Source organism: Halyomorpha halys, unplaced genomic scaffold (assembly GCF_000696795.3).
Source record: "Halyomorpha halys isolate HHAL.00 unplaced genomic scaffold, Hhal_1.1 Scaffold1092.1, whole genome shotgun sequence".
NCBI lineage: Eukaryota > Metazoa > Arthropoda > Insecta > Hemiptera > Pentatomidae > Halyomorpha > Halyomorpha halys.
The window spans coordinates 78,654-105,807 of record NW_027105065.1 but is presented as its reverse complement, the minus strand read 5'-3'; the positions used below and the strand labels follow the sequence as shown (position 1 = coordinate 105,807).

Sequence of the window (27,154 nt, the reverse complement as noted above, 5' to 3'; positions counted from 1 at the left end):
TAATATGATAATAGAATTTTTTAATGTTTCATAACAGATGCATGATAGATAATGATAAATATATGACCATCCGATCTACATAGTAATTGAGAATGATACCTACAAAAAAAAATTGCTAAAATGTTTGTTGTGAGGGAAAAAATTTTAAACATTTGCTCATGTCCAAAATTGGGGTAACAGATAACAGGTTGATCTTCTAATGAACAAAAAAATGTGTAAAGTATTACAAAAAATACAGAATAAAATTCTATTACTATGTTTTTCAAACAATAATACTAACTTTATTTTTCGTATTTTCTTTCGTTAATTAGAACCGTTATCTTTTAAAACTGGAAATATGTTCAAGAACTGCGGTGTAATAATTTTAAAGCAATTTAATGTTTCTGTCGATTAAAGATAAATTTTTCATAAAGCAGTTAATTTGGTTGAAAGGTTAAATTATTCAGCACTACTCTGCCAAATTGTCAGAAATTATTACCTTGAATTGTAATTAATGATTAATTAATTTAGCTTGTAATAATTTAATATACTCCATTTATACTTAATTATTACATGGCATAGATCAAATTTGAAATTCTCATATCCGTCAGTCAATTTTTGTGGTAATTTGTAATCATATTTTATTAAATGAATGCTTAAACATAGAAAAAAAAAAGAAACAGAAACACAACTACACCCTTTTTTTACACACGCATACTATGCTTTTTTTTTTTTACAAATAAATCTAATTTAACTTCCAAAAAAAAGTACTTGCCTCACATTTGAAATCGCGATTTTTGACTCAAAATACTGATGTAATCATGGAAACAATTCATTTATTTGAAAATGAGAAAAAAAAAATCAATAACGGCTAAATATAAAAGTATATAAATATAAATCATTCTTAAAGCATATTAGATTAAATTTTAATGTCAATTAATGAATCTTTAATTTTCTGTAAAAATTGAGAGTTTGCAAACCTGATACTTTATTTTTAACATTACCTAGGATGCGTTACCACAGACAGACTCATTTCTTGTTTTTTACTTTCGGTTTTCAGCGCCATTTTCATTTACATTTAACAATTTTTAAAAAATACTATTTTACATTGTCAAAACTTAAATAACAATATTATATATTTTTTACAAAATTTACATTATTGTCATGCGAATTATCCATTAAACTTTCAATTATGCTCTTTATATTTCACATCAATAATTAGATTATTATTTATATAATTAAATTATTATTATTTTCCTAAGATAAAAATACATGTAAGTTTAGTTCATTATAATCTTTTAAATTCCAAATCCAACTTACTTCAAGGAGTAAATACATTAATTTTCAGGGTTTTAATGTATTATTAATATATGTTTTTATAAGGATAAAATATTCAATCAATGAAATGTGTCGTAATATAAACGAGTTTTTCTAATCTACTAAAATATACTATAAAGAGTGCTTTGATAAATTAAAATAATTTATTGATTAATATTTTGAATAGAACTCGAAATTTATTGGGTTATTCAGGCATACGGTTGAAGAATGTTTTTACACATTGAAAGTTGAAGCATTATTTTTTTTTCCAGTAAATAAATAGTAAACACAAAACACTATACATACACCTGTACGATATGTTATGTACAGTAGACCACTATATATTGGCGAGTTTTCGAGATTTTTGGTTAAGATATTCGTACCCTACAGTTTAAAAAAAACTTGTTGTTTTTTCAGATTTTCCTCCTTAATTAGTAAATGCTACAATATACTCTATTTAAAATATAATGTGTATTTTTTTTTGGTCAGTAATTAGTTATGAAATTCCCTTTTTTCTGCAGTACAGCATAAGTACGAGAAACTATATTATTAATTATTTATTAAGATATTTTATTATTTAAGACGGCGCAGATTACATTTATATTTTTTAAGATATAAATCCAGCGGTGTCTGAAATAGATAGGATTCTGTTGAGGGGGCGCTAGGTTATTTTAAAGTAACTCCCTCCGGAGCGGGATCCAATTCCAGAGAATAATTCCTAACTTCCAAACCCGGGTCCGGCGTCTGGAATCTCCAAGTTGCACATAGTTTCAGGATCGTTCCAGGCATGCCAAGTCTTTTGCCGATATATACACATCAATCCTCCAAAGTTGAATCAAATGTCAGATATTTGTGAACCCATATTTAACATGTGGAATTTTTTTTTTATAGATTTATTTATTGATAGATATTACAATCTGCCACACAGTTGTGGGCAATAGGTAATAGTGATGAATGATGTCATACATACTAAAAATAAAATAATAAATAAATAAAATAAAATAAATTTAAAAAAAAATAAAATAAAATAAACTCTCTTAAAATATATACAAATAAAAGAATAGACAAGATGAACATAATCAAACTATCTGTATGAAAAATAAATAAATAAATAAAATAACATAATGATAAAATAATATATACAATATTTACACAATCGAACTGAGGATCCCTGAGCCCAGTCTATCCCCCACGTGTGAGGGGTAGAGCAGAGCTCAAAAGATCCCAGCGCATCCCTCTCGCCGCATCACTGGTAATGAGCCAGTGGAGGCTGAGCAATTGAGCTAAAGATTTTCTTTTAAGAAAAATAAAAATTATGACGTTTGTTTTGACAATTTTCATATAAATATGATGAAAAATTTAAAAATCATAGTAACCTAAGTGCTTCCTTATTAATATATATTTATTATATAACTTATGATATGTAAGGAATGTCTACGGGAGTTTTCTGTTTCATACACACCGGAAGAGTGTCCTGGGCGTTTGTAAACGTAATCTAAGTGAAAGGTTTATATAAAAAGAAATTATCAACGTCTAGAGATATCACATTTAGCTAAAAAATATTGAAATAATTCACATATTATTGTTAACTACGAAACAATCAAGTCATTGTAATCAGAACTTAAACAATCATATAAGTTTATCATGAATTCAAGTACTCACATCAGAGCCCGAAATCAAGCTGTGTGGCTAGTATAACGATAGATAAAGCTATTATACCGAGTGGAAAATGACTTTCCCAACTTAATATCTAGAAAATTAAAACAGAGGGAAGCAGTCGACAATTTCTCCTGTCACAATTCTAAAGTTATCGAACGAAACAATTCAACGTTTCCGACTCTAAATAGTTAATTTTTTAGCATTAATATAAATTAATACTCCTTATACCAGGAAAAATCTAATTTTTGGTTTGTTTGTGGATGTTAAATTTTGGTAACTTTCTTGTAAGTAATAAACGAAGAAATGTTATCATCAAATATAGTTTGATTTTGTGAAAATTAAAACGATATTCTGAATTGTATGCTATTTTTTTAAAATTTTTAATAAATAACCATATGCCAGAAAGAATATCTTGTCATATTCTTGATTAAAGCGAAAATGAACTCACTACAACCATACTTTGTGACCCACTTATTATTTGTTTATTATATTTATGTAAAATATTTCAAATATTTAATTGCTTATTAAATTAGATTATCTTATTTTTTATTTAATGTTCATTAAAAACAATTTACGCTTTCATCACGGAATTTTCAATCTGAAGAAAGCCGTATTGACAAGTAGTGACAAAAAAATAATTGTTGTATAATAGCGCAAAGTTATATTTTTTTATCAAATACAAGAACCACTCAACACTCAAAAACGAAGGAAAAAGAATAATAAGTAATAAAATTGATAACAAATAATATAACTGATAAAACAATTACATTGCGAAAATTATAATTGATGAGATGATGGTTGATCAGTAATAAATGTAATATCTAAGTAGTATGTAAGTAGGGTGATTAAATATAAAATGTAGAAGGAAATATTGTTTGGATATAAATATAATAGAAAAGGTAAAATGAAACGGATGGCACAGTGCAAAGTAGAGTAGCAAGTTATAGGTAATAGTTTTAAAATGTCAAAGAAATATTATATTATAATATAAACAGAATGAAAAAAAAAAAAAAAACAGGTGGAATAAAGTAAACTGGCCAAGATAAAGGGTTTGGAGGTTTAAAAAGAGAGTGGAAAGGACGGGGGTCTGAAGTAACTAAAGCCAGTATAGATATTCCTTATAAATAAATCGTAAATATATCCATATTTTTTAAAAAAATCGATTAGAAAGTATTTAAAGATAATATCTAAGTTAGTTAATAAACAAAAAATCCCGTTAAGTAATCGATAAAAACATAGTTATATATTGGAAGAAGAGTAATTGCATTTATTTGGTTGTTTTAATGTTAAAGCCCTATAAATCCAAAAATTAATACTGCTCGGTATATGTAAATAAATAAATTTAATTTTAAAAAATATATTTTTTTCATTAATCTGATTGATTATATAATTTAACATCACAAAATATCTGTTTCAATGAATTTAAACTGATCATTTATTATTTATTTCAATTATAAATATAAGGAAAATTTCAGTTTATTCCATTTTATTCTCATTCAATTATTTTTTGTGCAATGGAGGCTTAATGTGGTCGTAAGGAAATTTATTTTTTTCAATCATTCTGAATGGATATTTCATAATTCAAAAAGGAATCCCACTAATTAAATAAATAACAATTATAAAGTTAAGAGTAATATATTTTTGAAATAATTATCTCAGTTCTGAAATACAATATTTCACATGAAGACGCAAAATAATTATTTCTTAAATAACATGTGAAATATATTGATACTGGAAATATGCCATTCTTCACGTACACAACAAATAATTAGAGATACGTCCGACATTCCTATTAATTTCTTGAAAATGAAAATCTGTTATGCTACATCCTTTTTTATTTATTTTTTTTATGACCCCCTTCCCCTTCCTGGTTATTTTTAACATATGGAAGGGATCTAGAGGTGAACAACCTATTCTAATCATGGTGGGGGGTCAAGTTTCCAATTTCGTGGGACCGCAATAAATGAAAAAAGTCCAGCATCCAGGCAGGATTCGAACCAGCGCTAGCCGCAGTTCTCAGGTTGCTGAAACCTACGCCTCAATCACCTGAGCCACGGACGGCCCGTTATGCTATAAACTATGAAGGGTTAGGGGTTCAGTACTCTGTTAAGAAGTACTGTCTCTTGAACAACGTTTGTACGAGAAGGTGAGATTAGGTAGATTCTAGAGAGGTACCCGAAACCACAGGGTTGACTTATGGCTACAGCAACAGAATAAATAATTATCTTCCACACTTGGATTTGAATCCGAGTCCATGGAGTTAATAGCGCAGTGACTTAAAATGGAATATCAGAGACTATTTTGCCGTAATTTCCATCTAAATAAATACATCAGACAACTTTGTTTATAATCGCATTTGTATTAAGGTACCACGATAATTGATGTCAAAAAATTTGCGAGACCCGTTTTTTTTCCTTTATCAGATAACAGCTTGGTATTTAGTGTGGTAACCCTTTGGTGTAGTAATTGAGCTAGGATGTTTAAACTACAGCAAAGCAGACTTTGAGGGAGTTGCCTGCCTCATTATTGAATCCCGTTAAAATCTGCTTTCTCATCTTGAGAAAAGTAATTAAAAGTTTAACGGGGATCCTGTAGGACGGGGTTATGGAACTCTCCTAACTACTGGTTATCTGATACTCTGTCCAACCTGAAAAGTTACCAAAGGTTCCAGGTTCACTTTCCGCCCTCTTCACTTATATTTAGTGTTTCCTCTTGTCCCCTTACGCACTTTTAGCGGTTAAGTCAAGTATGCAATGAAGTAATAAACCACTTATTTTTATTAAACTAAAAATTTAAATTACAATGTTTTTTAATTTCACTCATTTATACATGGAATATCTAGTAAGAAGTATTTTTAGGTCATCCTGAAAAATTTGAGGTAGATATCTCTTAATCCTTTGGTGAATTGTTAAAGTTAATGTAAATATATATTAAGGCTAATATAAACTGAAAAAGGAATAAAGTTGATATTCGTTTTCGCTTCTCGCAAAACCTTTAAATACTATGTTTATTAGTAACAAATTTTTAACCCCTAGGTTTATCCCCCAATTAAGGCTACTCTCTTAAAAGGGTCTGGGTGTGTCCCATAGGCGGCTTCCGAACCTACATAGTTGATTCATATATAAAAGACGTAAAACATTAAGATAATAAGAAAGTTATATATGAATACCAAAACTGATATAATAGTAATGAGTAATAAACTAATAAATTTATAATTCCCAGAAAATAATAATTGATAAATTTAATTTAATTTCTTTTTGAAAGAAAATGACTTACACCACTTTTCTTTCCTACGGCTCATAAAGACAATAGATATTAAAGAAATTAATTAAAAGAGCAAAAGTTTTACCGGAATAATCTTAGAAAAACAACAAACTAAAGGTCAAAACTAATATTTTGTTTTTAAAAAGTCACGATTTCAAAAATATCAATTTATACTTCTTCCGCAGATTCGATTCTTGGTTGGCAGAATAAATTTATATTAGAATTTTAAGATTTTTATCATAGATTACACAGAATATTTTGAATTTTCAAGCTATTTAAATCGTAATGTGTTGAAGTTCGTTATAGTAACAACTTATTCGGAGAAGGCAAAACCTAGTTACTATTTTAAGAGGATTTTCCAACATACTATTCCTAACATTCGTACAAGGTCCCTTCATTTTTTTTTTTTTAAGTCGTATAAACTGTACTGTGATAGTGCCTGTCCCATCGTTAATTTTTATTAATTTATTAAAAGTTCAAATATTTTATTAGCTCATAAGGAATTTAAACCTCCATACGATGAAGATTGAATGAAACTAATATTTATATAAATAACAAAAATAATTACAGAAAATGTATCCACATGAAAAATTTTGTGTTCTCTCTGAATTTCTTCCTTGTAACCAAGATATTTAACATTTCTAAGACAGTCATTGATTTAGCTCAAACTATAGTATACCAAAGTACATTTATGACACATTATACGTTGAAACTCAACTTGCTTTTTATTCTATAGTGAACTCAAAGATGCAAGAGACTCGATCCTATTACACACGGTCGCTTTAAGAAGACCCAGGGGAGATGTTAGGTGATGAAGAGAACACTCTTTTACTGCTCTTTTGAATAAATTAACTACTTGTTCCATCTTCTTTATGGCTCAATTGATGATTATTACCTGAGAAAATTTGAATAAAAAGTATCAAGTATAACAAACACTATCCGATGAAATTAAAAATAAAAATCCTGTAAGCATTTTACGAATTCATCAAGCTGTTATTTTAATGTAACAAACAAAAAAAAATGAATCATATAGTATTTAGTACATAGAACCCATAACCAATTTTTTTATCCTTAATCTTATTATTTTATCATTATGTTATTTTATTTTTCATACAGATAGTGTATTATGTCCATCTTGTCTATTCTTTTATTTGTATATATTTTAAGAGAGTTTTTTTTTATTATTATTATTTTTATTTTATTTTAGTATGTATCAGATTCATTCATCACTATTACCTATTGCCCACAACTGTGTGGCAGATTGTAATACCAATCAATAAATAAATCTATCAATAAAATCTTCTGCTGAATACCCAGAGCGAGAATTTCACCGAGCCTACAAAAAATAAATTTACTGACCCAGGTGGGGTCTAAACTAAGCACTATAGGACTCGTCGCTAAGTTGTCGGGCATCGCGTCATCCTATCTAATTTATTAAAACTCTGGAAGAAGAAGGAATAGTTCCATTTTTTTTAAGATGGAGTTGAAATATGTATTTGATATCTGACTTCTAGAAGGAATGTCACACAATTTGAACAAAAAGTAAAAAAAAAATAATTGTGCTGTCTAAAAAATGTTGCTAAGGACCTGAAATTGTTATTTTCATTTTTAATTTCTCTTAAATTTAGGTGTTACAAATTTTATGATAATTTAAGAATCATATGCCAAATTCCAACTAAGTAATGTGCAATTGTGATATTTACTCCTTCGATTCGAATAATATTATTTGAAATTATAAAAAAAAATAATTGAAAAACGTCGATAAGTATTACTCAAAATAAAAAAAAAGAAAAAAAAGAAAATTTTGTATATAATGGAGTAAATTTATTCATGCAGAAAAATTATCATGAAACACAAGACAAATGAAGTGTGGCTAGAAAATGAAATTCAAATGACTGCACCATGACAATGCGGCAAGAAAGTTCAGCTATCAAAATGGCACGGAAGAAATAAATTTCTATAACATTAGCATAGCTTTAAGAAATAAAACGTACTACAATATTATTAATTTATTAACTGATGATAAAGATATAATAAGTAGCATATGTTAAATAAGAAGTTATTAGTTATGACGCTATAATTATGATTCTATTCTATTTAATAACCTACATGGTCTTATACGCTCTGATATCATCTCAAGTCCGAGAATAGTTCATATTAGTTTTCAAAAAATTAACGAACATGAAAAAAATACATAAGAGATCTACAATAAGAGATGTCTCTAGAGTATTATTTTAGTTATATTATAGAATATTTTGATTTGTTTTTTAAAGCATAAAAATCATATTTTTCAATTTTTCCGACTTACGTGGTGTCACAGTTTAAGTGAAAATATATTTAATTCACAATAATGGTAAAAAAATCATTTTTTTGTTCCCGACTTAATGACAAGATAACATGTTTGGAGGAGACTCCCCTACTGTCATATACTGTCGATACCAATAAAGTTTTTATGACTATTTTTATTGATTATAAAAAAAAACACAATAAACACCGAAAATACTCAACTGGGTCGAACGTAGTGCATTCTAAAGATAGCCAAGACAAAATAAACTTTTCTTATCAAAGAAGGATGTTACCTTATTTACAGCCCTTATCTTGTATTTGTTCGATGTATTTATGGTATGTAAAGTTGTTCTCACGATTTTATGATCGTTTACAGAATATTACCTGCTGTCGATGTCATATTTTTACTTTAAATTACCTGACCGTGAGTCTAAATAAATGGTCTGAAATTACATTTTTTTTTTTTTAATATTTATTTATTGCTAGTTACAACTGTACATTATAATACATTTAGTAAATCTGATCTCGGTTATAGTGGAGTGTTACAGGCGGGTAGAGAAACTACCCATTGGCAGCGCTCTAATGACATTTTACATTAGCAGCTCTTGTGGCCATCTTCTTTTCAGGCGCTTCGGAGGATTGTCAGGAATGGAAGAGGATGCAAGGTTAGAAACTAGGGGGTTTGAGTGGTTAGGGAGGTTTACATATTTAAGGCGGTTATATACTAGGGCGTGACAGCAACTTTACAATTTGTTTAGTAAATATATTTTTATAACAAGTATTCTAATAATATTTCATTACATATCATAATCATAATAATTCTAGCACAATAAAATTTATATCACGGCTTATTTTAACCTCCCAAATAATGGAGTAAATATAGTTAGTTGGCTTTAACGTGCTTATTGAAGGTTCAACGAATTTCCCTGAATGAGTTCCCTGATTCCACAAATTCATATAATAAATAATTTAGATGGTAGTGGAATAGGGGACTTGTTGATTGTTGGTCCCCATCTGTAACTAAACTCGCATTGACATCAATAAATAACCATTACCCAGTAAAAATTATTTTTTTCCTTACATTTACAATGGGCCATAATGATTTATTATCGGAATGCACAATATTAATTAGCAAATGGAATCGGAATTAATTCCTTCTCAAATGTCATATATACTTTACGTAATGTTTGAAGAAGTTTCGCCATCTGATCAATAAGGTAAGCATTTGCAATACAGGATAATGAACAAATACCTAAATATTAAATTACAGCTTATCGACAAGTGAACATCGAAGAAGCAGTCTGAAAGGTAGAAATGATATTCTATCAGACTGGGACTTGTATGCATGGGTTGTGACAAGATTGTTAGTAACATGGGCTTCGACAGTTTGCTTAATACGACATGAAACAGAGGAAGAAGTATTGATCCTAGTACAACACCTACTTAATTAGATTTTTCCAAAGGATGTCAGTGAAAAAAAAGTGGTAAGTTAGAAGTAATACAAATAATTTTTATAAATTATTTTCTACCAAACCAATACAGATACGCGTGTCTGGTGGTTATAAAACTCCTATTTAATTGCTATTTGTTTTTCTTTTACAACTCTAACTCTTCAAAAATGCAATCTAGCGAAAAATTAAACCGATTTAATTCTGTGTTGAATGATTACTATAACTTATTGATGCGTTGATGACCAGTGGGTTTTACGCCTTAATTTCTTAATAAACAACAAACTATAACTTATTAATTCGGTCTAGGAGTATGTTGTAAATCATAAACTGTCATAAACTAAAAACTTTTTTATTTTATTTTTTAATTAAGCATAAAATTATGGTATTGTACTGTATATAACTCTAAACTTACTACCGATAAACCATCCCAACCCACCCTAATACAGTCCTAACAACATACGCTGATGACACATGTATACTTTCTGTAAACAACGACCCATCTAATTCATCACAAACCCTACCGGCACACATAACATCTATTGAAGAATGGTGTAAAACTGGAGAATCAAAATAAATCCTCACAAATCCCAGATCACCTCTACTCTCCGTCGTAAACCTCTGCCCTCCTGTCCTACGGTATCCTTTCTAAATACTCCACTAACACCTGTTGAACAGATTCGATACTTAGGACTCCATCTTGAAAAGAGACTTACTTGGAATCCACACACAAGACTGAAACGACAAGAAACTGCTCGTAGATTCCGATTGTTACAACACTTACTTCACAAACGCTCTAAACTTCCCATTCACTACAAAAAATTAGTATACACTACGATAATCAGTCCAATTTGGACATATGGAATTGAGCTCTGGGGCTCCATTAAACCATCAAATTCTTCCCGCATCCAATCGTTACAATCCAAAATCCTACGTAAAATCATTGATGCTCCTTATTATGTCACAAATAAACTCATTCACAAAGACCTTAACATCCCATTCGTTGCAGATTTGACCCAAAACAGATACGCGTCTTTTCATTCCAAACTCCTTAACCATCCTAACCCATTAATTCTTAATCTTTCATCCTTAACAATCCCTGATAATCCTCCGAGGCGTCTGAAAAGAAGATGGCCACGGTTCCTTCCCAAGATTTTCAAGTGTATATGAAACATACAACATATTTACCTATTGTATTATTTTGTACAGTTGTCAATTACATTAAAAAAAAAATCGTAAATACCTCTCGATTAAATTCTAGTTAAAAGTTAAAACAAATTAAAGAATACATAACCAATGTGAAGTCCATATTTTGGTTGGATATAGAATTCCATGCATCGCTTATATGTTTGGCCGAATATAGTACATAAACATAAACCAAATAAATATACATGCACCAATACATACTTAAACCAAATTTCCAAAGATATTTAAATGAAGTTGGGTTATACAAACCTGATGTAAGGCATTTTTTTTTTATTGATTTAATAACAATATTTAATTACAAAAAAATATATAACAAAAATATCGAAAATGGTAAGGGTGGACAGACAGGATCTGCTTTTTCCAATCGACTTGGAATGGTTCGGGATCCGGTAAAACTTTCAGACTTAGGCCTACTTTTATGTGTTCTCTACTTTATTCATCCCTTGCTTTTAGAAGTTCAAGATTTTCCCAGTATAAAACTTAGTAAGTCAGGGGGAAGTGGGATCTTCTATATTTAGGAAACTTTTAGAGTACTTAGGTTTGAAGTCATTAAATTATTAAAAGAAAGTAATTCGGCTACAATTTTCTCCTAATGTTCCGTTATATATTCCGCTTCGACTGCTTTGCTAACTCCTTAAAACTAAATTAATAAATCAATCGGCGGCTATAACATTATCTTAGAATTATTACTTTAATACGACCAGAAATCAACTTTTGCATATTATAATAAGTTAAGGCCAGATAGAACAATTTTATTTTGAATTTTTAAATTGAACATTTCAGTTGGCTCTATTGGCACTACACGATTTTTTCTTTTTATGTTTCATTTTTTAAATGTTAAAACAGCTTTTAACGCTTAGATATGTAAAATACTTTATTGTAGTGTTTAGTTCATGTAAGTGTTATTGTGTTAATGGAAAAGTGCTATCTTAACTTCAAAAGGATTGTTCCATTATTCCAGAAGGAACAGATAACAGTCTTGTAATCGGTCTACAGCGACGTTTTGTAGCATAATGTAGCAGCTTGGTGGTATCAACTATTCTCGCCCGCTGACGCAGGATCTCTATGACTGTAGAAGATATCCTGGACACTTCAAGACCTGTTGATCAACGGAACCCAAACCGACATGCACATATCGATCCATAACTAATAATATTGATCGATCAATGAAGGCAATCTAGATGGCAGGTTACCAACAGGGATTTTATTGATAATGATTTACTGACTTTAAATCATCTCTCACCTTATTCACACAATATGCATCAAATCATAAGGTCCATATTTAATGTGTTTAATTATAATTGTACATTTATTTACATCTCATTCAAAGCAATTTATTTATCATTTCCTCCAAAAAAAAGCTATTTTTTTTTTTTTTTATCTTTCCACTTTCATAAAACTTAGTTAAGATATTTTTTCCATTGTTTATCATTTATCTAGAGAATCAATTTATATATTTTATTCTGATGTTTCTTTCAATTATTACAAACTACGTTTAATCTCATCAATTGGAAACGTTTTTTATTTACTTTTCTCTAATTTTTGTTTATTTTTATTATTATTATTTTTTAATGGCTCAATTCATATAATCTTTATAAATGTTTATGAGAAAACCCTATATTATTTTACATATATAAATATTTATATTTTTTGGATTCTACGAATTCTTTTCTGGTCCCTATAACCATTATCCACTATTTCTTGTTTTTATTTAGATTTAAATTTAAATTGAGACACACCATCGAACCAGCGTTAGTTTTTTAACTGAGGAAGAATCAATTTCTTTAATTTTTTTTAATGGCGAAAAGCCCCTCGGTACAACACTTAGCACTATATTTCAAAATTACTGGCTAATATTATCAAACAGATATATATCAGTGTATGTGTGTGTGTGCGCAAAAAAAAAAAAAAACCAAAAATTTGAGAAAAAAACAGCTTTTTTTACTACCTAAATCAAGGTAGCTGGCTCATCAGTTTATGGAAAGCTGTACAATAATATATAAATTAGTATTAGGGAACCTTTTGTAGAAACATAAAAATTAATAAATGGAAAGTGGCAGAATTAATAATGGCAGGGAATCATAATGAGAAAGATGAAGCCTTTCCCTGTACGAGAGCAATACAATATTAAATTTCTCTGTTTCCCAGCTTAAGATGAGTCATCAACATTATTATTTCATACTTATAAGCAATCCGATTAACAGCACTAACTTTGAGAGGCAAAACGAGGCAGAGCAACTAAGAGGAAAGAATTATTCCTTTGGAAAACAGAGATAAATATTAACAATATTCCACGAGTCAGGTTTATCTTTCGTTATTGTAAGAATCGGAAGATTTCCTGGTAAAAAAATAAATAAATGAGAAAAGAAAAATGATAAGAAGATCGTTGGGGTTGCGGTCAGTAAATAACACTATAATTAATAATTATAACAGATAAATAATTATTTCATTATGTATAATTATTTACTTGTATCATTCTACTTATACTTTTTATTTTTACTTTTTTAGTATTCAATGGTTGTTGAAGCTCTTTGTTCTTAGCCCTGATGAAGGCTAGAAACTCTAGCCGAAACGTTGGCGCTATTTAGTTCTCTCAACTTATTTGTGTTATTTTCTGACCGTACCCCTAACCATCTTTTCCTCATATATATTATCTACGGTCAACGCCTCATCATAAAATATATATATATATTTTTATCTCAAGTAAAATCCAGAAGTACATAAGCCTATTGTAATTTTTGACATGAACATTTATGTAATTAAGGATTTTCTTGCTAGTGAATAATATTGACACTAAAAATAATTACCTAAATAAAAAACATTGATCATTTGCAATTAGTTAATGTATTCTTTTATTAAAGACTTACTCGTCGACATCATGTATGGAATACCGCGACATTCAAATGACCAATTCGGCGTAAATAGGAGAGTGGCATGCACCATTTTCCTTTGAAGACAAAATGTAAGCCACGCCCTAGTGTCCAGGCTTACGTAGTGGCAAACAGGAATTACCCTAATTTATATAATTATGAGAAAAAATAATTATCTAATCTCAAATATGAACTAAATGTAAAATGTAATAAACACTATTTTCAATAATTTGGTCCATCTACAATGAAAATCCACTACGCTATACTCGAGAAATTTCGTAGTTTAAACAAGAAATTCATTGAAAATTCTACCAATGTTATGTAAAGTTTGTCTTGGGCCAAGATTGAAGGGGTTTAGAGTAAAGGATATAAGTGTGGGTAACTACTGCTTGAGGGCGAGCGACAGGGACAGAAGGAAGCCCGTGATAATAGGCCGATCCTCCATCCCAACTCCTCTGCCACGCCTCCGGTGTTCATTAGGCCCGCCCTTTTGACTTCACTTTTTATAGCAACTAACTCTACCCATTATGCTGCTTCTTAAATCTCTGGCCAGCCTCTGGAGTTGACCGATGCGTCAAATAGGATGCGATAGTGAGGATGACTTCAATTTAATATTCAGCGATTCAATTACAACCGTATAAAATTATATTTCAGCACGCTGTTTATCAATCTAGCGACTGATATAGACAAGTGCAGAGCGCCTACTTACTCATTTGTCTATAAACATGGATGGTATAAGCTGTCAAATAATGTCCCTGCTGAATAACCCAATATTTAAGTAATAAAAAAATTATAATTGCTTTACTGTTGATTTATCGGTATAAAACCAATAATTATGAACATGAAATTTCTAGTTGCTTTGAAGTTTACCATTCTAGAAAAGCTCAAGAAGCAGACGCGAAGTTTACTCGGTCGGTGATGAGTGCCCCTGAGCAGGTCGGATGACAGATGATTACCATATAATTATTATTCCAGATGTGTGGCTCATCATGGCAATCCATGGCGCCGTCTCATTCATTATTCAGTTGATTACTCTCAACGACCAGCAAACCCTCCGATAACTAACAAAGTTTAAGATGGTCGGCGTGCCTTAGGTGAATGATTACGCTGCTACGCATTTTATTTTTCTTATCAGTATCAGGGAATGTTCAGTTAATTTTCATTTGTATAAAAGATATATTGCACTATTCCGAAAGACTATTCAAATAATTGAAACGAATTTTCTTAATAAACATTGATGATTTTATTATAAACATCATCTAATCCACAGCATTCATATAGAATTCCCATTATTTATTCCTAAGCAATAACTAAATCTATCTTTTGCTATAAAAAATATATTTACAAATTACCACGTTCGCTCGCCCTCAAGCAGTAGGTACCCACCCTTATATCCTTTACTCTAAACCCCTTCAATCTTAGCCCAAGACAAACTTTTCATAAATAGATGACTCCAATACTTATAACAAAGAATAGTCATATGAACAATTTAGAATTCGGGTTTTGGAAGAAAATAAATGTTTGGAGGTCCTCTGAATCCAAAAAAAAAACAAGACTCGCAAAATGGTCTCCGTCAGTGTCTGTATGTGGACACTGAAAACAGTTTTTGAAAAGACGTAACCGCTTACTGGTGATAAAAAATAACTTTAAAAAAATTTAAACCATTAGAAGTGTTATTAACAAAACACCGTGCATGATTAATCTTGCGGGATAATTAGTCCAAGTTTTCAAATTAAAATTACTTACTATTTTAATGACTGATTTACTAATTATCTAATAAATCGGCAGTGAATTTATTCATATTTTAAAAGTGACACTCCCAGAACATTTCAATATTAATATTTCACATTTGATTATTTTGTTTTCAATGTTATTTACATTTTATATGTACAATTAATCATATTTTAGAATAATTAGGCAGGGTACTAATGTTTAATTAGCAAGGATCACAAATAGATATAGTGGTCTACAAGATGACAGTTTTGGCGAGCATTGGGTGAGGTCAGGGAACGTATAAATTTAGCGGGGACCTCCACTGCAATAGACTCCACAACGTCGTCAAACCGATCGTTCCTTACAACCCTATAACAGCTAGCGTTCACACAGTTTCATAAACATCTATAACAATGAACCGGGTTTTCATCCAGTATATACAGTAACATATGAAATAAATGTTAATGTTTAACACAAAACCTAATATAATGTAAAAATATTGATTCATTGCACTGTAGTTCAGTCAAAGCTCAAGAAACTCAGAACCAAAACTCATTATCTGTAAAGTGGGTACCTGAGCAATCTATGGCTTAAAGGAAAGCAGTTCAGTTTTTGTTTTTTTTACAAATGAAAAGTTCTTAGAACAAAATAAATTAAATATTATTTAGTGAAATTATTAAGTTTTTAGAAGATGAAAAATTGAATTCCAGCCTTCATAATATGAATATAAGATCATTTATTATTTGTTTTCTCATAGGTCTTCTATTGTGGACAAAATTTAAGGTCTTTAATCAGAGTAGTTCAAGCTTTTATGTATGTTTGTATAAATATAGAGTTTAATGTAATTCAGTCTAGTTTCGCTAAATTTTCGGTGTATAAATATCACGAATAAAACAATAAAATTGATTATTGTAGAATTTTTAGAAATAGGTTTAATTTAGAAATAGGTGTTTTATTAACATTTTGAGTTTTTACTGTACTATTTTGGACATTTTTTTGTTTTATTTTACACTGTTTTCGTTATTTTTTTTACAGCACGAAAATCCAGTCTCGAGTTATAACTTTTCAGGGGTACAGCAAGGAAAACCAAATAAACATATTTTTAGATTTGATATATGAGAGCTTCGTTAAGTACGGATTCATTGCTATCTTCGTATCTTCTTATATTTTCTAGCCAGGTTAGACTACGCATTAGGTCAGAAAGATGTTGTAAAATCCTGTTCTAAATTTTTGAGTTTAGTCCTTTTTAGAAGCTGTAGTTCAATTGTAATTTTTCAAATCGAAACAGTGTAGAGGAAGTATAAAGCTTAAAAACTGGACCCCAAATTTGTGGGAGTTACATTAGTTTACTCCTAGTACTCGTAGTTTTATAGTACGACTAAAAGTTTTATTACTCTAAATTTATTAGATACAAATTTCTACAACGCAAATATTTTTTTTTTATCTTTTAAATTTTTTATTTGCACCTGTAAATCTAGTCCCCCCCCTCCCCCTCATCCAACTTCTCATCAGCCTACGCCGAGTTAGGTCAGGGATGTAATTTGTTGTCTGTCGTACAAATTTATAGAAATGTCCACGTAGTATGTTGTGAAACCGTTTGTAAGTCATATAAATGTGGTCCGTTACAATCGGAATGTGTAGGTCGGTGTGAATGGTCTCGTTTGAAACGTTGATTGGTGAGTTCGTTCTAAGTTTAAAAATTTCGATTTTGGTTGGTAAACATAATGTTAGTACGTGAAAATAACAACATCCAGCATAAAGAAGAAAGAAAGTTTAATAAATATAAAAAGTACAACGATTGTGTTATTAGCAGGTTACATATTATAACAATATTAGGAAACAGATAGGTTAGGCGGACCGATGGTTTAAAAAAGGATAATAATTTTGTTGAATTAATTTTGTGGATGATGTGGAATTGAAACAGGCTGAACAGCCATGAACTGCTATTTACACGACTTTTGGCACCCCTTCATTGCCGCGTCTCAGATTAAAAATAAATCAGACATTAAGTAAGCTCTTGGGAGAGTTATTAGTAAAAGCTTCTCCAAGAAAATGTCATTATCGTTTTTAATATTTCTCATAAATTCATTCTATTTCATTAGTGAAAAATCATGCTTCAGGATTATTTAAGTAAGGGCCGTAAATTTATTAAATTATTGTTATTAAATAACACTCATTATTGCATCGTCTCAAAATGATCTAAATATATATTTTTTTTATTTTCAATTATAAAACTTTAAAAAAAAATTTTAAAATATTTTAGAAATCATTATCCATTAAGTCTACTCTGGTCTCATTCAACTACCTATATATATATAATATACAGTAAAGGAAAATCGTGGAAATTTCTAATTCGATTTTTTGACGGAAATACATGTTTTAAGTCCCCCAATTCCAAAAGAACTGGTCTTGCAAAATGTTCAATAAAAATTGAATTAAAAAACATTTTGTTTTTCCTTTATCATTTACGAGACAACTAGCCATAAATTATTTCAACAAGCAAAGCATCCAACTTACAAATATATTTTCCCATCTAAATTCTTCTTTTGGCAGAAACCAAACCCAACACTTCCTTTGGCACAAAGAAACACTCTGGTATCTCAACACTTAAAGTAATTCCGATACTGAAGCTTAAAATTCAGAACCCACCTTGGACTCTAAAACAACCTATAACAATGCTACATCTGTCCTTTATGCACAAAAATAACACCAGATTTGTTGAGTATAAGAACGGTTGTCCCGTCTTCTAGAAATATTCCGGAACATTTTTTGAAATACACTAATGGTTCCACATCAGACAACTCTACTGCCTCATCTTTCGTTGCACGTGATTCAAATCACAAATTTAAATTACATAAGTTATGTTCAATATACACCGCCATATAGATTATAATTATCCCAGATTCGTTTAGCTCTATAAAAAGTTTGAGAAACATGTACCATGAACATCCACTCATCATAAGAATACAATCTTTTCTCCTAAAACTATCACAAGAAGGTAAATCCATATCTCATATGGGCCCCAAGCCACATTGGCATTGTTGGCAACGAGCTTGCAGACAAAGCTGCCAGAGAGGCACTCACGCTTCCTGGCCGCGGCACCGCCGTTCTTACTCCATCAGAACTCAGTAGACCTCTCAAAATAGAAATATCGGAAAGATGGCAGGCCATGTGGAATGAAAGCTCTCCGAATAAATTAAAAGAAATAAAAAGACCAGTAAAACCATGGTCGACATCCTATCGCAGCTGCCGTAGGAAGGAAGTTGCTCTGACCCCCTTGAGAATAATCTCCTTATGCACTCTCAACTGATCAGAAAACTGCCTACTCTAACATGCCAATATTGTCAGTCCATTCTCACGAAAAAAAACTTATTTCAAAGAATGTACTAACTATTTGCCAACAATAAAAAAAGCATTAATTTTTACAATTTTATCACATTCCTCTTTTACCTTTTTTTGAATCACGTGAATGTGTGTGAGTGCGTGTGTGGTGTTTGTAACTTAATCATAATAACATACCATAGGCGTTGATGACCAAAAGGTTTTATGCCTTTAAACAACAACTTTTTGTTTTTGTGATTTGGCGCCATTTTGTTTCAAAATAAAGAAGGAAACATATTCTCACTATAGCGAGTTGACTTGTGTAGCTTATTTGCTATATCTTGTAGAATTTTGCCCATTCTAGAATTTTTCGCATTATAAGAAACTTTCTGTATATCTTTTTTTTTTTTTTTTATATTTAATAATAGGTTTTATTAAAGAATGATACAAACTACCACAACCAAGAGCAAAAAGGTTTTAGGGTTATAATAATTCATTCATACCAAATATACATACTAAACTAAAGAAAAAGAAAAGAAAAGAAAATTAATGATTTTAAAATTATGATAATTTCTATTAAATGATTAAAAATTAATATTGTTATTATTGATAACAATAATTATAACAAACAAAATTTAAAAAGATACTAAAAAAAATATGATATCTAGGGTTAAATATATATATATATCGGTCTAATAACATAAATTAAATTTGGATGAAATACTTTCCATATTTCCACCTAAAATCAGTGCGCTCTAACGAGATCCAAATACTTCTCCTTAATTAAAGCTCTTTATAATTTTGTTAATTAATCTTTATTAAAGCAAGCAACTAGATCCTGGAGATAAAAAGGAAAGAGTTTGTAAGGAAAAGAAAACTTTATTTTTTGTATAAATCCAAAGTGTATATTTTATGTTAAATTATTTGATAGGTATTTGAAAATTAATTTAACAAATCTCGTTTATATTCATAAAAAAATATTTAAACGGTAGATACTGGTTGATAATTGACACTCTGTTGGGTCACAATCTATTTAAAGAGTTGGCCATTTCAATTGAGTGTCTTGGAAGGAGGGCATGCAATAACTCAACAGGGCTATTATGCAATTTAGCTTTTATTGAATAGTTATCCGTCCGGAACCGAATAGCAATCTCGATTCGCCTTAGTGAATAAAAATTGTAACAATAACCAATTTATTGCTTCCCTGTTCAAGGGCAACTAGCCTCCTGCAATTCACTTGATTGAAATGTTTTAAATATTTGTCCATGAACATGGATTCTTAATAATCACAGTTCAAAACATAGCCAGTAATGTTAATAATAATATCAGTTTTGAGTAATTTACTTAATTCGTCATAGATAAGCATTAATACGATAAAGATGCCAAAGCATTACAACATATTTATAACAAATTGTAATATGAAGATAAACACAAATGTTCGAGGAAGGACTGCAAAAAATAGTGTTTCTCGAATTCATTACCATTAAATTGGTGTTACTTTTTGACTAGTAGGATATTTATGGGAAAGTAATGGTTTTGAACGGATTTAAACTCTGTACCACTGCCATGAGAATGTCATGAAAATTAGCAGATTTTTAATTTTAACCATGTGGTTCTGTCACTTGATGCCAAGCCACAGTTCTTCAGCCTTGTAGGTAATCATTTTAGGAAAATTACGTTCATAAGTTTCAGTTATTGAGACCGTAGTTTCATTAGGAAACTGTATTTTTTTTCCTACGCGATAAAAAAGAAAAATATATTGATGACACTTAAATTTCCTTGAGCTTGAAATTGGCAATAATTGGATTTATATGAGATAGACTGAACTATTTAGCAGATCATAGTGTACGAATTATTGGCCCACCTATTAAGATGGTTAGCTAAGACATTTATTCTGTAAATTTAAAAAAAGATAACTAAGGAGTAATGCGATTGCAAAAAAATTCCATGTGGCCTCGGTATTTCTCGTTAACATCGGATTTATCTATTTTCTCATACAGTTATTCATATTTTTTAAATATTTTGTATTTATAGATTGTATATTATTGCTAAGAATAAGAACTGTTAAACTGCTAATTGAATCACCGAGGTTAATCAAAGTTGTTAGCTAAAAAAAAAATTGAAAAATGTGAAAAATCGATTCTGTACTACTTTATAGAATAGATTTTTTTTTCTATAAATTATTCTATTAATAGTTCCGGTAGATTGATTTTAGTGAAACAGTTTCTGTCACATCCCAGGTCTATAACCACCTTAATCGTGTAGTTTCGTACGACTATTAATTTTTGAGATCTGCTGTTCACAAATAGACTCACGTACACAGAAAATTTATTAAAATTAAAATTATTAATACGAAAAAAAAATCAACTTTAAAATGATAATCGGATAAACAGTCAAACCGGAAAACATTAAGAAATAAATTTGCATAACTCATAGAAGTTCAGAAATGAAAACAAAATTGAAATGTTACAACAACAAATAATAAAGATTATTACTTGAAAAACTAACAAAAATAAAGTTGTTTACAATTAATTAAGTATAAAACTCTATGTTTTAAAAAATTCAATAACGTATAAATGGAGCGTTCGGTCGTAAAACACGATAACTGTTTTTTTTATATTTAATTATAAATTTTTTTAATACTTTTTTTTTAAGATGATTTTATAAATTGTTTTCTTAAGAGAAATATGTTAAACATTAAGTTATCGCAGGTGACTCCGGTATGAACTTAAAACATTGTAATTAACAAAAGTTTTTCATTTTGACAACTACCGTATTATACGACCAAAATCCTCAATTTTATAAATCAATGAAACTTTACCAAATGTTATAATATAATTTTTATAGACACTTCAAATGCAATTGAAGTGTCTATAAAAATTATATTATAACCAAATGTTATAATATAATCCAATAAGTGCTTTAACTTGAAAAGAAACCTCTAAAATTTAATATTCCCATGTTAGAGCAAATAGGCAAAACTTAGGATCTGACCAACCCCTTGGCGGGGGATACACCGCACCACCCAAGGGAAATTCTTGGCGAATTCCTCACTGTTACCACTACCCAAATATGAAAGGCCTAAAATTCCCTATTCCGTATACGCAGTCCAGACTATAACAATTTGTTCCTGACTTCAAGCCACGCTAGTAATGCAAACCACAGGGCAGATTGCCTAGTCGTAGAATATGGAACAAAATGAAAACCACTTAATAGTTTATGAAGCCTAGATGAAATTGAATTTATCCAACCAACACATAGTGGAAATGCAGTGATAACTGTAAAAAAAAATCTTTGCATTCATTGTCTACATTTAATCAATCGGTTCTTTAATAATATTTGTATATTATTAGCATAATTTTCAAAACTTTATGTATCGGATAAATAAAATTCAAGAATATATAAGAAGAAGGAGAAAAATACAATTATTGTTTCCTATAATTTACTTAAACCTACTTAAAAAACAAGTCATTTTTATATTTATCTACTTCTCCGCTAGCTCCTTATCTACTAGTACTGACTTATACCCACAAATTAAAGAACTGAGCAAATTACAGAATAAACGAAAACAATTTATATAAATGTAAATTTACATTAGGACTTGCGTAAATCTGGTTTCACGGTATAGCACAACACAATATTACGTATAAAGCGTTCTATGATAATAATATATACTTAATTATAAAAAAAAAAAATTAAAAGATATATATTTATATATACTTAAAGAAGAATAAAATAAGAGAGGTTAAGTTTATAAAAGAAGAGAATGAGATTCGTTTGGGGCTTAAAGCAAAGAGATAGAGGCTAGAAAATATAACGGAATATATTCTGTAATCACACCGTCCCGACCAACATAAATTTCATTCCCTGTAATGGAACTCTTTTAAAGAAAGGCCTAGAAACGATTTAGAATTCAAGAAAAAAATCTGGGATTCTTTTCTCAATTCAAAAACTAGTTTATAATTCAGAATAAAGATTTGCAAAGTAATCAAAGGATTACAATTTTTTCTTGCAATTGAAGAGCTCATTTTCCATAACATATACTTGGAATACCAAATTAATCCTTTTTCAACTCGTTTAAATTCGGCATGATCATGAAGCATTGAAACAATTTCCTTAGTTTTTATAAATGTTTGATAGAAGTTGGACACTTATTTGAAACCTTAGTATATTTTTCTCATTCTTGATTGTCATTCATTATAGAACCATGATATATAAATAATGATCTCCGTAGACTTTACTAGCGAAGTCTATCAATTAATTACAATCCAAAGATAACTGATATTCTGATTCCGAAAGGATAAATTAGCTTTGCTTTTGAGTAGACCTATCATAAATGCAAAGGTTTTTTTTTTTTTTTTTTTTTTTTGGTTGTCAGACAACTTTAAATTCGTTTATTTTTAGAGAAAAATTCATTCAAGTTGTGATTTTAAAATGAAAAATTCAAAAGATCCTCTATATATGACAATAGCTTCTATTTAAAACATTTTTTTCTCTTTTCTAAATAACCTATTTGTTTCCCAAAATTCTATATATAAAAATATTTAAATAAATTATTACCTTTTTTTCGAGATCAGGTCCATTCATGGTGGCGTACATGATTGCATCCGAGATTGAGGTGCTGAAGGAGAGGAGCAGATGGTTGATGACCGATGTCTTGGGAGCACTGTCGTTGATATGCCTGACTAGGGTCTCGACTTCCAACAAGAAGTTGGACCACGGCAGGTCCAGCTCTGTCGTCCTCTGCTGGGTGAGACAGCCTCTCATGACGTTGAGGCAGTACCCATTGCAGGGTTTGATCCTGCCAGGGAGTCCGAGGCATTTGGGGCAGTAGTAGAGGCGAAGCAACGCCTCCCTGCAGGACTCCGTGTTCTCGGGAGTGGCCGACATAACCTGGTCGGTGACGTTGAGGACCTCTATGCCTAGGGACAGGGCCTGAAGGAGGACCTTGGTGGTCTCGTAGGCCTTAGCCACCTGTCCCGACATCTCTTCGGGGAACAGGCCGAATGGTCGGATGTAGCTCGTAGAGTTGCTGAGGCACTCGGCGTACTCGGGAGATATGGTGGTGTTCTTACTACTCATGTAATGAACGGTCTTCTGGTAGACCAACGGGAAGAGCTTATCAAAGAAGCGAAACACGATAGACCTGAGGACGGTGGAGTCCTCGCTTGGAATGGCTTGGGGGAGGTCAGTGGGGATCTTGAGGCCTCCCTTGAGGTACTCCTTCAGCGAGGAGTACAGCTCCTTAGTGGGAGCTATTGCACTGGACACCATGTCTTTGTAGACGGAGGAGAACATCTCCAGCGTTTTCACTTCACTGAAGTTGGTCAACCGGTCAACCTCTCCTGAAAAAGTAAATGCAAAAATTAGTTAATGTTATATAATGAGTAACTGTAAGCAATATATAATTTTTAAAAATTAATAACAAAATAAAATAAAATGCAATCAAAATAAAAAGGTTGCCAAATAAGTAATAAAGTTTTTAATTTTTAAGATGCTGTTAATGAAAATAATCCACTAATAGATGAAAATTATTTTTCAAGGTTTGCCGACGTTTCGACCTAAGTTGAAGAAGGTTTTAATTATCAATAAACAGGATAAAACATAGTATAACAAGGAAATAAACAATATAAAAAATTATTATGATAAATAAAACTTTTACATCCAAATAAATAAAAATTAAAACTAAAATAATAAGAAATGTAAGTATATGAGCAGTTGATACAAAATATAGAAGTAAAAATTATAAAATAATGGATTAAGTATAAAGTTGTGTAAGCCAAATGAAAAAATGAAAGTGAAAAAAAATTGTCAAATGGTATGAAATTTTTTTTTTTTTTTTTTTACTTTATTAAGTTTATTCACAACTGTAAAAATATTTTTACAACCAGCGAATGAGATGTAGAGAGAGAGCGAGAGAAAAAAGAAAGTCATGAAGGCATGAAGGTTAAGGTCATCCAATGATGCCTCTCCATTAAAATTGAAATTTAAAAAGTCCCTATTCCAGCTCCTTCGTAAACGTCGTCTCGTATCTGCTAAGTCTAGTGTTGATAGTCCTTGAATTAGAGGGTTAGTGTGTGTTGGAAGTGCGTCGTGAAACCGTTTATATACTGATTTAATGGTTGTTTGTACGTAGGCAGTTCGTAAGTCTTAGTGTAAGTTCTTGTTACTGATGTAGGGGGGAGCACTACTGATCAGTCTTAGTAATTTTGATTGAAACATGGTATGAAATTAAAAATTAAATTAAAAAAATAATAATAAAATAAAATATTTGTATTTAGTGTGTAGTATTGATTATTAAAGGAAAAGGTAGGGGAAAAAAATGATTTGTTATATTATGTGAATATATGTATTGTGTATATGTTCGATCATTGATTGATTGGTATATTGAATGATATATGTAGCAACTAGCTATACACCTTAAGCTATAGAGATAACTAATTGTAAAAATAAGTATCTGAAATTGGAGATATAAAAAACTACCAAATAACACAAATGCATATCAGAATTATCACAATTTATTTAATATTTACACTTTCTTGAGACTGGTTATCATTGCTTAAATAAAATAAAGTTTACACAATTTAAGTCTCAAAAAAATGTATATTTCTTCATAAGTCTAAGTCGGCTAATTCGGCCACCCTCAAAGACAATCTTAAATTTACATTTAGAACCACATCAATTTTAAAAAACTTTATGCAGTCCATACTGCTCAGGTCAATAATTTCAGTCCAAAATTACCCTATTTTGTGAAATCTTCACAATAAATTAAACTTTTAATCACAGTCAATTTACACTACTATACTTTATCACAAAGTATAATAGTGTAATAAGATTGTTGTAATAAAGTATAATGGTGTAAATTGACTACGATTAAAAGTTTTAATAGGGTAATTTTGGACTAAAATTATTGACCTGGGCAGAATAACCTACATTTAGTTTCTTAAATTTGATGTGGTTCTGAGTGTAGTAAAGATTGTTCTTTGAAGAATGTACTCACTATATGCCAACAATAAACAGGACTGACCACAAATTTATCAGAAGCTCTCACAGATGAGGAAGCTAAAATTACATTAGTGTTTAAATTTTTAAAAGCATATCGCCTTCTTTCTAAATTATAACTCCACTTCGATTTTAATTTTTTTTTTATTTATTATTTTTATTTTATTTATTATTAATTTTTATATACAACTTTCGAAACGTTGGACTTGAAAAGAAATATACATTTTTTGAGACTTAAATTGTATAAACTTTATTTTATTTGAGCAATGATAACCAGTCTCAGGAAAGTATAAAGATTACATAAATTGTGATAATTCTGGTATGCATTCGTGCTATTTGGTAGTTTTTTATTTCTCCAATTTCAGATACTTGTTTTTATAATTAGTTATCTCTATAACTTAAGGTTTATAAAGTTGTCTGATAAAGTTTAAAACATAATAAGCAGATAAACAAATAAATGCTAAACAAATTTTCAATAAATAAAGGCGTAAAACGTATCTGAATTGAGAAATCTTTGCCTAAGGAATAGATGGTTAGAGTTGAATCAATACAAGAATTAAATCAGATAAATACAAAAGACTTTAAATCACTGAGATTTTTAATTGCTTGCAAATTAAAGAAGCTTGTTGAATTAATGAATTGCTTAGTGATTCGGAATGTTGACATAAATTAGTTTATAGAAGAGGTACAGAAAAAAATTCTATGTGGGGTTGAAGTAACGCTTGGAATCAATAATCAGTACCAGTTACTACTAATACACACATTTTTTGGGGTTATTTTTGCACCGGTTTAAACGACTTTATATGCCAAGCATTATCATTATGGGTTTACGACCAATTCAGGTCATTCTAGTAATTAACAGTAAATAATATATGCCTTACTGATACTAATGAAGGTATACTAGAGACATACTAATGTACTATATAGAGGAAGTGGCCGAATATAGAGCTAACTGCCTGCAAAGGTATTTTGTAGCCGGTAATAAGCGCTCTGTATTCATGGCTTCGTCGGCTATATCCAGTCTGGATTGTATCATTTCCCTCCATTCATCTCGTCCCCCCCCTTACCCCTTCCTCGTGTCTACAACAC

At 30.2% G+C, this 27,154-nt stretch overlaps 1 protein-coding gene across 1 annotated transcript in view; it reads right to left on the bottom strand.

Moving 5' to 3' along the window:
• Positions 1–24,337, bottom strand: part of LOC136795990 (glypican-5-like) — a 46,647-nt gene extending 22,310 nt beyond the window's left edge. The window contains exon 1 of the mRNA XM_067048337.1: positions 23,624–24,337. Coding sequence (XP_066904438.1) covers positions 23,624–24,337 — 714 coding nt within the window. The remainder of the gene's footprint in view (positions 1–23,623) is intronic.
• Between the last annotated feature and the right edge of the window lie 2,817 nt (positions 24,338–27,154).